Source organism: Dendrobates tinctorius, unplaced genomic scaffold (genome assembly GCF_039654945.1).
Source record: "Dendrobates tinctorius isolate UK_male_01 unplaced genomic scaffold, ASM3965494v1 ptg000060l, whole genome shotgun sequence".
NCBI lineage: Eukaryota > Metazoa > Chordata > Amphibia > Anura > Dendrobatidae > Dendrobates > Dendrobates tinctorius.
In genome coordinates, this window is record NW_027361728.1 from 75,117,780 (window position 1) to 75,133,081 (window position 15,302).

General features: G+C 45.3%; 1 protein-coding gene across 1 annotated transcript in view; it reads left to right on the plus strand.

The window, feature by feature from the left end:
* The window catches only part of CLRN1 (clarin 1), a 45,517-nt gene that overhangs the window by 14,599 nt on the left and 15,616 nt on the right, over nucleotides 1-15,302 (plus strand). The window contains exon 2 of the mRNA XM_073579137.1: nucleotides 10,235-10,414. Coding sequence (XP_073435238.1) covers nucleotides 10,235-10,414 — 180 coding nt within the window. The remainder of the gene's footprint in view (nucleotides 1-10,234; nucleotides 10,415-15,302) is intronic.

Genomic DNA, 15,302 nt, shown 5'->3' on the forward strand with positions numbered 1-15,302 from the left:
GTGAAAAAGAAAAGTGGAAAACATCGAGCACAAGTGTTGATCGGTGAACTGTGTCACCAATCAACGCTTGGCGGCTGCTAAATGTGCGCATGGAGGCGGTGCAAAGAGGGGTGGTGGGGGTAAAAAGAGGAAGGGGGTAGAGGGAGAAGGGGGAAGAGGGAGATAGGGGTGGATGAAGAGAGATAGGGCAGGGATCACAAAACACTTATAGTTGTCCCTCTTCTTTCTTCTGTCTTTTCTTTCTTCTCTGTTCTGTGTTCAGCAGGGATTGTGGTGTCACAGGCTTCTGTGGCACTACAAGGCCCAGCACAGCAGAAGATTCTGTAGCATGACCGCTCTGCAGGAATCCTCAGCAAGTGTGAGTATCTGCAGCGCCGTCACAGACAGGTCACAGAGTGGTCATAACGGTGCTCTGACCTGTCATTGGTGTGGTCGATGATGACATCGATCACACCAATCAGAGCTGGCCCTGGTGACCCTGGCAACAGTCTAGGATCGGAGCTCACAGCTCCGATCCTAGGCAGGTCACTGGCAGGGCGCAGCATGGTCACATCGTGGCTGTGCCCTGTGATTGGCGCGATCGATGTGATTGGCGATCACGCCAATCGGGGTCCTTTCCGGCCATGACTGGCATTGCCAGGCACCAGCCTAGGGTCGGTGCTCGGTCCCAACCTCAGTGTTTCAGTCAATCTGATTGGCTAAAACACTGAGAAACGCTGTGATTGACTGTTCAGAATTGAACAGCCAATCGCAGCAATCGAGCATCCGGGATGGCGGCGACACCCCCCAGGATGACGGAACCATCTACCCACAGGAAAGATGGTGCCGAAATTCTAATGCGATCACCGTGACTTCAGTCGCATTGTCACATTAAAGAAATGACGTAATATTCCGTCCATGGTCAAATAGGCCCAGGTCACATGGACAGAATATTACGTCGGATGTCAGAAAGGGGTTAAAGGGAACATGACAGCAGGCTTTTTCTATTTCATCTGAGCGCAGCATAATGTAGGTAAAGAGACTGTGAATCCAACAATGTGTCACTTAGGCTATGTGCACACGTAGATTTAGGTTTTCCACGCGGATTTGGAAAAATCTGCAGGTAAAATCTCAGGTCAAAAGACCTGCAGTTTACCTGTGGATTAGCCTGTGGTTTAGCCCTGCGGTTTCACACCTCTACAATGGAGAAGGTGTGAAACCGCAGAGGAAGCCGCACAAAGAATTGACATGCTGAGGATTTGAACCTGCAGCAAATCCGCGCGGAAAAATCCGCAGCATGTGCACAGCGTTTTTCAGTTTACCATTGAAAACAATGGTACTGTACAACGCACCTAAACCTGCTGCGGACCCGCAGAGCCTGAAACGCTGCGGATCCGCAGCAGAATCCGCACCGTGTGCACATAGCCTTAGATTACTGGGTGGGTCCGTTCTGATACAATCAGAGCTTTTAGATTTAGAATGAAGTAGAGCTGAGAAAGCTAACTCCACCCCCAGTAGGCTCTGCAAGTGCAAAGTCCATAGACAGTGAGGTACTTTCCACAGGGGGAGGGGCATTTCCGTCCATGTTAATCTCTTAGTGATAAATCCTTCACAGTTAGTAAACAGCACGCACTTTGCCAAGTCACACATCCTGGAAAGCTCTCTCAGTCCCTATCTCCTGCTGTCTTCAGATTACATAGCAAAAGCCTGCTGACAGATTCCCTTAAATGACTAAGACACATTTTTCAAATCCAACATGTGTCACTTTATGTAATAAATAATAACACTGAAATGTTTCTGTATATCTCAGTGGTCTTGACTTTGGTTTTTTCAGGACTCATTGTACTTTATGGTAAAGGTAAAAATAAGTCAATATATTTTGCGTTTATAAAAATATTGGAATTCTATATATTAGCAATTTTCCAATTTTGTATATTTATACCCTTAAACCAGTTATGCAGAAAATAGGGATTCCAGCTCACCAGTCTTACAGAATAAACCAACTACATGTGCAAATGAGCTTGTCAGACGTTAACAGTGAAAAGATATCTGGCACGCCGTGATTGGACTAAAATCTTCAAATTTATTTCAGGAACATAAATATAGACAGCAAAATTAACGCGTTTCCACCAGAACCATGATTAAGGCGTTCTGGACGAAACGCGACAATTTTGCTGACTGAGCTGTCCTGTGTATATTTATGTTCCTGAAATAAATTTGAAGATTTTAGTCCACTCACGGAATGCCAGCTATCTTTTTACCATTAAACCAGTCAGTTATACTAATAAACAAACCTATGTTGGTATTTTGAGCTGATAGTGACAGGTCAATAAACACAATAATTACAAGAAGACCTATATAAAGAATGTGTCAGGCTAACCATTTCAAGAGAAAATATATCTTTTATTAAGACACTAGCTGAAGAGCCCGGTGCTGCCCGAGCATAGTAACTAACTGTGGTTAGTTATAACAAATTATAATTATCCTCCATCCCATAGTCCCGTGCCCATATACCCATCATACATATCCTCCATCCCATGGTCGAGTGCCCATATACCCATCACACATCCTCCATCCCATAGTCCCATGCCCATATACCAATCATACATATTCTCCATCCCATAGTCCCATGCCCATATACCCATCATACATATTCGCCATCCTATAGTCGAGTGCCCATATACCCATCACACATCGTTCATCTCATAGTCCCATGCCCATATACCCATCATACATATCCTCCATCCCATAGTCCCGTGCCCATATACCCATCATACATATCCGCCATCCCATAGTCCCGTGCCCATATACCCGTCATACATATCCTCCATCCCATAGTCCAGTGCCCATATACCCATCACACATCCTCCATCCCATAGTCAACCATTATGACATCATAATGAGCGGCGGGGCTTGCAACCTATGATGACATCAGCGTCGCCATGGCAACCATTATGACATCATAATGAGGGGCAGGGCTTGATACACACACACCTTTTCCCCATTATGTAGACAGGGACAAAATTGTTTGTTGCATTGGAACGCGCGGGGTTAAAATTTTGCCTCACAACATAGCTTAGGACACTCTCTGGGTCCAGACGTGTGACTGTGCCAAATTTTGTGGCTGTAGCTGCGACGGTGCGGATGCCAATCCCGGACATACACACATACACACACATACATACATACACATATTGAGCTTTATATATTAGATTAACCAGTATTGAAAACAATGTAAGAGACATTCAAGGTTTGGACATGAAAAGTACTATAAATTGGTGGGCAATAACACCATCCGCACCTACCATGTATAGGACAGATCAATTAAAAAAGGATAAGTGAATACAGGATATCTATAATAATAAATGCCCTAACCAGCTTCCGGTTGTAACAACTTCCGTCCAGTTGTAACCGGTGACGTCACCACACACACACGCACGTTAACCCTCAACACACCACACCGCCTCAACACACACTCCTCTCACCTTTCACCTCCACTCATGTCCACTCACTCTTTCACTCCACATACGTTCCTTTCTCTCACTCCGTTTCTCATACTCACACCGTCATCGTCGCTGCCCCGACATCTTCCTCCGCCGCCGCGATCCAGGATCCAGACGTTCTCCAGGCCGCCGACATCGGGATCCAAAAAGATGGCGTCGGCGAAATCTCGCGAGATTACGCCGACGCCATTTTGGATCCCGATGTCGCCCATGCCAGCGACATGTTGTTGCGGCGACGCCATCTTGAATATCGCGGGACTTCACGAAATCCAAGATGGCGTCCTGCAAGAACATGTCGGCGGCCTGGAGAACGTCTGGATCCTGGATCGCGGCGGCGGAGGAAGATGTCGGGGCAGCGACGATGACGGTGTGAGTATGAGAAACGGAGTGAGAGAAAGGAACGTATGTGGAGTGAAAGAGTGAGTGGACATGAGTGGAGGTGAAAGGTGAGAGGAGTGTGTGTTGAGGCGGTGTGGTGTGTTGAGGGTTAACATGGCAAGAGGTGTGAGGCTGTGTGCACACACTGCGGATTTTGCTGCGGTTCCGCAGCGGTTTTGGCCGCTGCGGACCCGCAGCAGTTTTTGCTGCGGTGTACAGTACCATGATTCCCTATGGGAATCAAAAACCGCAGTGCAGACGGTGCGGAGTTTTCCGCGCGGATTATCTGCGGTTTTCAATCCGCAGAAAGAATTGACATGTCAATTCTTTCTGCGGATTCTCCTGCGGTTTGCCATCTCCTCTATTGAGGAGATGAAAAACCGCAGGGCAAAACCGCAGAGCAATCCGCAGGTAAAACCGCAGGTCTTTTGACCTGCGGTTTCACCTGCGGATTTTACAAAATCCACGCGGATGAATCCGCACCTAATCCGCAGCGTGTGCACACAGCCTTAACGACGTCGGCGAAATCTCGCGAGATTTCACCAACGCCATCTTGCATTCGTGAAATTGCGTCATTTACCTCACGCCGACTTGCTGTGCGGACGCTTGGCATTGCCTGTACCACCATAACTACTGCTGCCTTGGTCCTATGCCTGTTTACTGCCGATGTCTAATTACAGGGCCAATTTGCCTCTACTGCCATAACTATTGCTACCTTGCTACTCTGCCGGTGTCTAATTACAGGGCTAATTTGCCTCTACCGCCATAACTACTGCTGCCTTTCTCCTCTGCCTGTGTCTAATTACAGGGCTAATTTGCCTCTACCGCCATAACTACTGCTGCCTTGCTCCTCTGCCGGTGTCTAATTACAGGGCTAATTTGCCTCTACCGCCATAACTACTGCTGCCTTGCTCCTCTGCCGGTGTCTAATTACAGGGCTAATTTGCCTATACCGCCATAACTACTGCTGCCTTGCTCCTCTGCCGGTGTCTAATTACAGGGCCAATTTGCCTATACCGCCATAACTACTGCTGCATTGCTCCTCTGCCGGTGTCTAATTACAGGGCTAATTTGCCTCTACCGCCATAACTACTGCTGCATTGCTCCTCTGCCGGTGTCTAATTACAGGGCCAATTTGCCTATACCGCCATAACTACTGCTGCCTTGCTCCTCTGCCGGTGTCTAATTACAGGGCTAATTTGCCTCTACCGCCATAACTACTGCTGCATTGCTCCTCTGCCGGTGTCTAATTACAGGATCAATTTGCCTCTACCGCCATAACTACTGCTGCATTGCTCCTCTGCTGGTGTCTAATTACAGGGCCAATTTGCCTATACCGCCATAACTACTGCTGCCTTGCTCCTCTGCCGGTGTCTAATTACAGGGCCAATTTGCCTCTACCGCCATAAGTAGTGCTGCCTTGCTCCTCTGACTGTTCACTGCCTGTGTCTAATTACAGGGCCAATTTGCCTCTACCGCCATAACTACTGCTGCCTTGCTCCTCTGCCGGTGTCTAATTACAGGGCCAATTTGCCTCTACCGCCATAACTACTGCTGCCTTGCTCCTCTGCCGGTGTCTAATTACAGGGCTAATTTGCCTATACCGCCATAACTACTGCTGCCTTGCTCCTCTGCCGGTGTCTAATTACAGGGCTAATTTGCCTCTACCGCCATAACTACTGCTGCCTTGCTCCTCTGCCGGTGTCTAATTACAGGGCTAATTTGCCTATACCGCCATAACTACTGCTGCCTTGCTCCTCTGCCGGTGTCTAATTACAGGGCCAATTTGCCTATACCGCCATAACTACTGCTGCATTGCTCCTCTGCCGGTGTCTAATTACAGGGCTAATTTGCCTCTACCGCCATAACTACTGCTGCATTGCTCCTCTGCCGGTGTCTAATTACAGGGCCAATTTGCCTATACCGCCATAACTACTGCTGCCTTGCTCCTCTGCCGGTGTCTAATTACAGGGCTAATTTGCCTCTACCGCCATAACTACTGCTGCATTGCTCCTCTGCTGGTGTCTAATTACAGGGCCAATTTGCCTATACCGCCATAACTACTGCTGCCTTGCTCCTCTGCCGGTGTCTAATTACAGGGCCAATTTGCCTCTACCGCCATAAGTACTGCTGCCTTGCTCCTCTGACTGTTCACTGCCTGTGTCTAATTACAGGGCCAATTTGCCTCTACCGCCATAACTACTGCTGCCTTGCTCCTCTGCCGGTGTCTAATTACAGGGCCAATTTGCCTCTACCGCCATAACTACTGCTGCCTTGCTCCTCTGCCGGTGTCTAATTACAGGGCCAATTTGCCTCTACCGCCATAACTACTGCTGCCTTGCTCGTCTGCCGGTGTCTAACTACAGGGCCAATTTGCCACTACCACTTCATAACTACTGCTGGGCAATTACAGGGTCAATTAGTATCTGTTTACTCTACAATACTCCAGGACGCCTTCTTCACTGCCAGATAACTGCCAAATAGACTCCTTTACCTGTGCCAACATGAGTCATAACAAAAAGTATGCCAATGCCAGTGAAAGGAAAGCAGCTTTAGCACTACAACAAAAACAACGCCGTGCTAATGAGACTCCTGAGGAAAAACACCATCGCCTTGAGAAGATTAAGGCTTATAAACGCCGTCGCCTCACACACGAATCCCCTAACTCTAAATCCATAAGATTGGCTGAAGAAGCCTCTGCACGCCGTCACCGGCGACAACAGACGGCCTTTTCCTCATCATTATTATTAGACTCACAACAGGATGCTTCCACATCAGCATGTGGAACAATTTACTGCTACACTTCATCCCATATGCCGTTCACTGACATAACTAATCAGCAATCTGTTTCTGCCCTATCAATACCACCATTCAATACCGATGCACAGTATGCCAATGCCAGTGAAAGGAAAGCAGCTTCAGCACTACGACAAAAATAACGCCGTGCTAATGAGACTCCTGAGGAAAAACAGCATCGACTTGACAAGATTAAGGCTTATAAACGCCGTCGTCTCACACACGAATCCCCTAACTCTAAATCTATTACATTGGCTGAAGAAGCCTCTACACGCCATCACCGCCAACAACAGACGGCTTCTTCCTCATCATCTATAATAATAAATGCCCTAAGCAGCTTCCGGTTGTAACAACTTCCGTCCAGTTGTAACCGATGACGTCACCACACACACGCACATGTTAACCCTCAACACACCACACCGCCTCAACACACACTCCTCTCACCTTTCACCTCCACTCACGTCCACTCACTCTTTCACTCCACATACGTTCCTTTCTCTCACTCCGTTTCTCATACTCACACCGTCATCGTCGCTGCCCTGACATCTTCCTCCGCCGCCACGAACCTGGATCCAGACGTTCTCCAGGCCGCCGACATGTTCTTGCGGCGACGCCATCTTGGATTTCGTGAAATCCCACGAGATTCAAGATGGCGTCGCCGCAAGAACATGTCGCTGGCGTGGACGACTCGGGATCCAAAAAGATGGCGTCAGCGAAATCTCGCGAGATTACGCCGACGCCATTTTGGATCCCGATGTCATCCACGCCGGCGACATGTTCTTGCGGCGACGCCATTTTGGATCGGCGAAATCCCGCGATAGTCAAGATGGCGTCGCCGCAAGAACATGTCGCCGGCGAGGACGATGTCGCGATCCAAAATGGCGTCGGCGAAAACTCGCGAGATTTCGCCGACGCCATTTTGGATCCCGACGTCGTCCACGCCGGCGACATGTTCTTCCGGCGACGCTATCTTGACTATCGCGGGTTTTCACGATACTCAAGATGGCGTCGCCGCAAGAACATGTCGCCGGCGTGGACAACGTCTGGATCCAGGATGGCGCCGGCGGAAGAAGATGTCGGGGATCGTGGAGCAGCGGCGATGACGGCGTGAGTATGAGAGACGGAGTGAGAGCAGGGGTCGTATGTGGAGTGAAAGAGTGAGTGGAGATGGTGAAAGGTGAGAGGAGTGTGTGTTGAGGAGTGTGTGTGTTGAGGGTTAACATGGCAAGAGGTGTGATGCTATCGCATCCTCCCGATGCGATAGCATCGGGCCATAATCTAGTAGTACATAACCACGTCAGTCACATGTGATCTCTACTCTGGCGAGCGCGTCATGTGATGTGGTAGCTGCATGACTATCACGTGACTGCCTCTCTGTGCATCTTGTACGCCAGAACTGCGTCACCTATCACATGATCAGTCTACAGGTCTATGAAGGCAACAGTCCACACACTGACCAATGTTATTCTATGTACTAGTGAAATTGCAGTATGTTTAGTCTGGCCCGATTTACGTAGCAGACTATTGCACTTTAAATAGTCTGCAGCTTCTGCACATGTCCGCTATGCGAGCAAGCACACACAATTGCACACAGACTGAGGTAATGCTTTCTTTTCAACAATAGAATGCAATGGCAAATGGAAAATACCAGCAAAAAAACAACAAATGCCCATGCTACAAGGCGACTCAATATAATACTACAGTAAAGGAGGAACAACGAGTATATGTAGCCAAAAATGCAATGAAATCATTGTATTTATCAAAAGATTAGACTTTAATAAATATTTGTAATACAAACATCATATATTAAACAACATACATGGGCATATATCAATGTCATGTGACTAACTCCATGGGTCAATATAATGACCAAGAGAAGCGGGACCCAAAATATGAATAACACATGTACTATTCAAAAAAGATCATTTAAGAGAGTTAAAGTATGTTTAGAAACACATGTTATCCAATAATAGGGATTTAAATAATAATAACTTCCCTAAAGCTCATAATTCCTATACCGCTAGGTAAATAACCTCCCATAGACACAAAAGACCAAGGTCCAGACGGGACTCCATATACACCACTATGGGTAATTATTTTGCACTAATCTCATTACATATTTTTTCTCTACCGTGCACTTGATTTTAAAGGCGCTCTTTTGTGTCTATGGGAGGTTATTTACCTAGCGGTATAGGAATTATGAGCTTTAGGGAAGTTATTATTATTTAAATCCCTATTATTGGATAACATGTGTTTCTAAACATACTTTAACTCTCTTAAATGATCTTTTTTGAATAGTACATGTGTTATTCATATTTTGGGTCCCGCTTCTCTTGGTCATTATATTGACCCATGGAGTTAGTCACATGACATTGATATATGCCCATGTATGTTGTTTAATATATGATGTTTGTATTACAAATATTTATTAAAGTCTAATCTTTTGATAAATACAAAGATTTCATTGCATTTTTGGCTACATATACTCGTTGTTCCTCCTTTACTGTAATAGAATGCAATGGGTAATAATACTCATGACATACATCCAATAAAAGAAATGAACTGGTGGTTGACCGCTTTTCTCATTTATGGTTTTTGTCTGCCTGGTAATTACAGAAGAAATGGAATTTGCACTCAGATTGCTTCCCCTGCATGAATTTGACCAATCAAAGGCAGGAGGTGTCATGCAGGGTAGAAAAGAACACGCCCCAAGAAGGTCTGAAGAACATGGGTTCGCCTGTTAAATGTAATGATAAACAGTAGAGATAAGCGAATACATTTGAGTGGAATTAAATTTTGCAAAAATTTGAAGTTGCTGCATTTCGTAGTTTTTGTCATTCACATCCGTGCTATAACAGCAAAATGGCCACTTTCGGTCATCATTTTTTTCAATCATAAAAGGACATCAAAATGTTAAAGACTGAAAAAAATCCTTATGCTCATCTCTTTAACCCTTCTTCTCCTAACTGCCACTCATCTGGTCCACGTCACATCTTTGGATCACTAAGGTCACAGCGCACATCCGAGGCCTATTAAACCTGGAAGTCCTGGTCTAGAATGAGAGGCCAAAGGATTTATACAGTATTAGCTGTATATCAGATTCATTATACTGGTGTAGACTAGAGGCTAAACCAGGGTTGACAACCCTCCAGAAATTTCAAGGCAGTCCATAAAAATAGGGAACTTTTTTGTCCTGCCCGTAAAAATAAATTTAAGGCGTCTGTGATGTTTTTTTTTTTTTTGTGCTGAAGATTAAAATGATGATGTTAGTCAAAATACAGTTTACATTGAAATCAGCTGATGTCTTCACATCAAAATGATTGACATGGATCACTTATGATCATAATGATTAATTATGATTTTTCAATGTGTCCACAAAAAGTTTTGTCTGTGATTTTTTGATAAGCTGTTGAGAAAAAATAAAGTCAAGTTGGCAGTGCTGGGCCAAACTATGACAGTTTTATCACTTTATCCAGCTGTATGTATAATATTATCATATAGGAGTAACAACATGTAGCTGAAAAAAAATAGTATTTTACTTTCCAACTGGCACATCACATGTACTTCTTTTTTTTTAGTTTTTCCCAACTTGCTGAATGTTATTCCTGCCAGCATGCATGTCAGTGTGGTGATATTCAGTACAGCACTTATTGTGTTTGCTCTGGTGGGGACTGGCTTCTTCATGTTCAACGCCTTCGGAAAACCATACGAATCTCTACATGGTCCAGTGGGATTATATCTCTGGTGCTTCATATCATGTAAGTAATCTTCATTTCCACATTCCAGCTATTCAGTGAACACGTAGGCTGTAGACACCATAGATGTACAACATACCATCCTACAATTCTGCATTATGGTAAAGATGGAGATAAGTACTAGGGAATAAAGCCTACATTTTATACATTGCACACTTAAGGGCAATAAAAATTATTATATCATCCACATGAAGCGAACCATACTTATGTTTAAAGCAATTTTTTATTTTTATTAAAGAATCAAAAGTTTAAAAATAGATACATATCCATATTCGCCCCCGTGAGAAGCAAGAGAGCAAAACGCGCATCGGGGCGTGGGGGTCATGAGCAGACCACAAGCACTACCTCAGCTTTATAGGTAATTACCGGTTGCACTCTTTTGATAAGTCTCTTTATTCGTTTAGAGATCATTTTATGGGCATATTGGATGTATATTTAAACCACTGGGTTTTACCTATGCACTTGCACTTTAGAAAAAACTTCTCTTTTGTGTGTCCTTTCTACTTGAGATTTCTCTTGAATATTGAGTTAGAGGTAGTGGGTATTTGGCTAGCTCTGTGGTAACCTTAATGAGTTATGTTCAAGATTTATTATTATGATTGATGCTTTGTGCACATATATGTGAATATTTTCTTGGATATACATGTATTGAAATACTTTACCCTTTAAGCTCTGGTCTGGTTTTGCTCCTCTTGGGGTATGTTTTGATGAATATGGATATGTGGCTACTATTTTTATACTTTTGATTCTTTAATGAAAATAAAAAATTGTTTTAAACATATGTATGGTTCGCTTCATGTGGGTAATATAATAATTTTTAATTGCCCTTAAGTGTGTATTGGTATTTTGAAGTGCCATCTGGTAATTTTTGGACATATTTGATTCGTTTTATACATTGCATGCCTACAAGGATTGTGACCTGATACTTACTGATGACTTACCGTAAATTATTCACATATGCTTTGAGTATAGATACTGGAAATCTATTATTAATGCACACCTCATGTGTTAATTTTAGAATGCTAATAAAGCCTCATTCAGATGTCTGTTTTTTGCATCTGAGGCATCATTCACACGTTCTTGTTTAAAGGGAACCTGTCATGTAAATAAAAACCTACTAAAATGCAGATATGGGGTTAATCTGCACATTAATAGGATTCTGAACCCAAACTGCCGCCGTGCTGAAAGCCCTGCTGCCAGGAGGAAATCAACTTTTTTCCTCAGGTCGCACTCAGACCAATGTTATTCTGTGGGGCCATGCACATGTAAGATTTTTTTCCCCGGTCAGAAGAAAAGAATCGCTGTATGCCCAAGTTAGATTCAATTCAATTCGGATTGCATCTGAGTGCAGGCCCATTTCCACATACTGTCAGAATGGAGAAGATGAAGAATTTTTTTTCTCCATCTTCTCCTCATCCGAGAGAACACTCTAATCAAAGGCTGACCAAAGTTTGATCAGAGTATGATTCGCATAAATGATTTGATTCTGTCTTATGAGAGAATATATAGTCGCCGCCCTGCACTTACCCTTATTGTCAGCTATCAGTCAGTGCCAGAGCTGCTGTAACCGCAGCCGCTGCTCACTATGCAAACAATGGTGATTGAAGCTGCACCGGCAGCACCCCTCTGACTGAAGGCCCAAAGCTGCAGGTAGTAATAAAATTAATTTCCTCTTGGCAGCGGGGCACCCATGCGGCGGCCACACGGCTTCAGAACAGTATTCACCCCTTAAGGACCGAGCCACTTTGTACATTAACTCCTTCTTGACATTTGCAGTATATGCAATATATGTCATGATCGGAAAGGACTTCCCAACCAATACAATATATATACAGTACAGACCAAAAGTTTAGACACACCTTCTCATTCAAAGAGTTTTCTTTATTTTCATGACTATGAAAATTGTAGATTCACTCTGAAGACATCAAAACTATGAATTAACACATGTGGAATTATATAATTAACAAAAAAAGTGTGAAACAACTGAAAATATGTCTTATATTCTAGGTTCTTCAAAGTAGCCACCTTTTGCTTTGATTACTGCTTTGCACACTCTTGGCATTCTCTTGATGAGCTTCAAGAGGTAGGCACCGGAAATGGTCTTCCAACAGTCTTGAAGGAGTTCCCAGAGATGCTTAGCACTTGTTGGCCCTTTTGGCTTCACTCTGCAGTCCAGCTCACCCCAAACCATCCCGATTGGGTTCAGGTCTGGTGACTGTGGAGGCCAGGTCATCTGGCGTAGCACCCCATCACTCTCCTTCTTGGTCAAATAGCCCTTACACAGCCTGGAGGTGTGTTTGGGGTCATTGTCCTGTTGAAAAATTAATGATGGTCCAACTAAACGCGAACTGGATGGAATAGCATGCCGCTGCAAGATGCTGTGGTAGCCATGCTGGTTCAATATGCCTTCAATTTTGAATAAATCCCAACAGTGTCACCAGCAAAGCACCCCCACACCATCACACCTCCTCCTCCATGTTTCACGGTGGGAACCAGGCATGTAGAGTCCATCCGTTCACCTTTTCTGCGTCGCACAAAGACACGGTGGTTGGAACCAAAGATCTCAAATTTGTATTCATCAGATCAAAGCACAGATTTCCACTGGTCTAATGTCCATTCCTTGTGTTCTTTAGCCCAAACAAGTATCTTCTGCTTGTTGCCTGTCCTTAGCAGTGGTTTCCTTGCAGCTGTTTTACCATGAAAGCCTGCTACACAAAGTCTCCTCTTAACAGTTGTTGTAGAGATGTGTCTGCTGCTAGAACTCTTTGTGGCATTGTCCTGGTCTCTAATCTGAGCTGCTGTTAACCTGCAATTTCTGAGGCTGGTGACTCGGATGAACTTATCCTCCGCAGCAGAGGTGACTCTTGGTCTTCCTTTCCTGGGGTGGTCCTCATGTGAGCCAGTGTCTTTGTAGCACTTAATGGTTTTTGCCACTGCACTTGGGGACACTTTCAAAGTTTTCCCAATTTTTCGGACTGACTGACCTTCATTTCTTAAAGTAATGATGGCCACTCATTTTTTTTTACTTAGCTGCTTTTCTCTTGCCATAATACAAATTATAACAGTCTATTCAGTAGGACTATCAGCTGTGTATCCACCAGACTTCTGCACAACACATGTAGCATAGTGGACTAATACCATGAGTTATATCCTCTGAGGCAAGTTCTAATCCACCCCAGGACTCGAGAGCCATTTTTTGAGGCTGGACAGACATCTGACTGGGATGATTTAGCGAATCCTGCTTTGAGCAGGGGGTTGGACCAGATGGCCCAGGAGGTCCCTTCCAACTCTATGATTCTATGATTCTATGATGGTCCCAACCCCATTTATAAGGCAAGAAATCCCACTTATTAAACATGACAGGGGGGCATGGCCTGGTCATGGAGCAGGGCACACACACTTAGAGAGAGCTCTTGCTTCCCAGAGCCCCTACAGTAAAGATTTAGCAAGCACAGGCAGTCCCCCGGCCTCTACATGAGAGATAAAGCCCGTCTTTGCTCTCAGGCACCACGGGAGCCTTCCTGCTGACCCTGGAATTACTCGGTATCTAACAGCCCCAAGTAGCGCGGGAAAACAGACCACACGTGCAGCTATGGCAGCCGCTGAAGAGAGATCTGATGTGCGAGGCCCGAAGGGTGCACGCTTGTCTGCTGCTGCTGCTGCAGCTGGATCATCACATGGAGGACGCACACAGGAAAAACAAGCACACAGGAAAAACAAACACACAGAAAGTGTGAAGCTGGACAGAACAAAACTGGAGATAAGGTCGGTAGCATTACAGGCATCCAGAGAGTGGAAGACTCCCTGTCCCTCCCCTCCCCCTCCAGGCCAGCTCCTGCTGCTAAACAATTAACTCATTCCTCTGCTCCAGACGAATCTCTGAGGAGAGCAGGGACTGCAGACAGCACACTTAATGGATCCTTTACATTTGACACTGGCATAGTGGGGATCAGCGGTGAGGCTACCCAGGACGGTCCTGAGACCCTTACGGGTTCTGGGGATTCCTCGTCCCTGACTATGAATGTAGGGGAACTACGTGCCCATTTAAGTGCCATCCCCACCAAGACTGACATGCAAGGCTACATCCAGCATTTGGAGGCAGTCTGCAAGGGGGAAATTGGCTCCCTCAAAGAGGACGTTTACAACATAAATTCTGCCATCACTGTGTTAGAGGCTAACGTAGATGAGCTATCTTCCCAGCTTCATACTCAGCAGCAACTCTTAGATCAGCATTCACAGAATTTTGATCTAGTTATGGACATGCTAGAAGACTCTGAAAACAGAAATAGGAGAAACAACATTAGACTGCGTGGTCTCCCAGAGTCGGTGGCCCCACAGGACCTGAATTCAGCCCTACAGCATGTTTTTAATTCATTGCTGAGTAGATCCACGGATGAACGTATTGAATTGGACAGAGCTCATCGATCCCTGAGCCCAAGGCACCCTGACCCATCTAGATCGAGAGATGTAATTTGCAGGATCCATTTTTTCCAAATTAAGGAGGATATTATGCGTAAAGCTAGGGAGAAAGACGCTATAGACTTTCATGGCATAAATATTCAACTTCTAGCGGACCTCTCCCCTATAACTCTGGCTAAGAGAAGGGCCCTGCGACCTCTCCTGGAGGCTCTGCGCGCGAAAAACATTGCCTATACGTGGGGATACCCTTTTCAGCTACAAGCTCGGGGGAACAGTGGCACGGTGACCCTGAGATCCCCGTCGGATCTCCTGGATTTCTCATCGGCTCTGGGGTTGCCACCGGTCACCCTGGGGGAGTGGCCCCGTTTTTTCTCTTTTGGGTTCGGGGGAGTTCGAGGAGGTGGGAGAGTACCATCGGAACATGGGAAGAAGAGGAGAAGAAATCTACGCCGTGATTCCGGTGGTCCCTCGG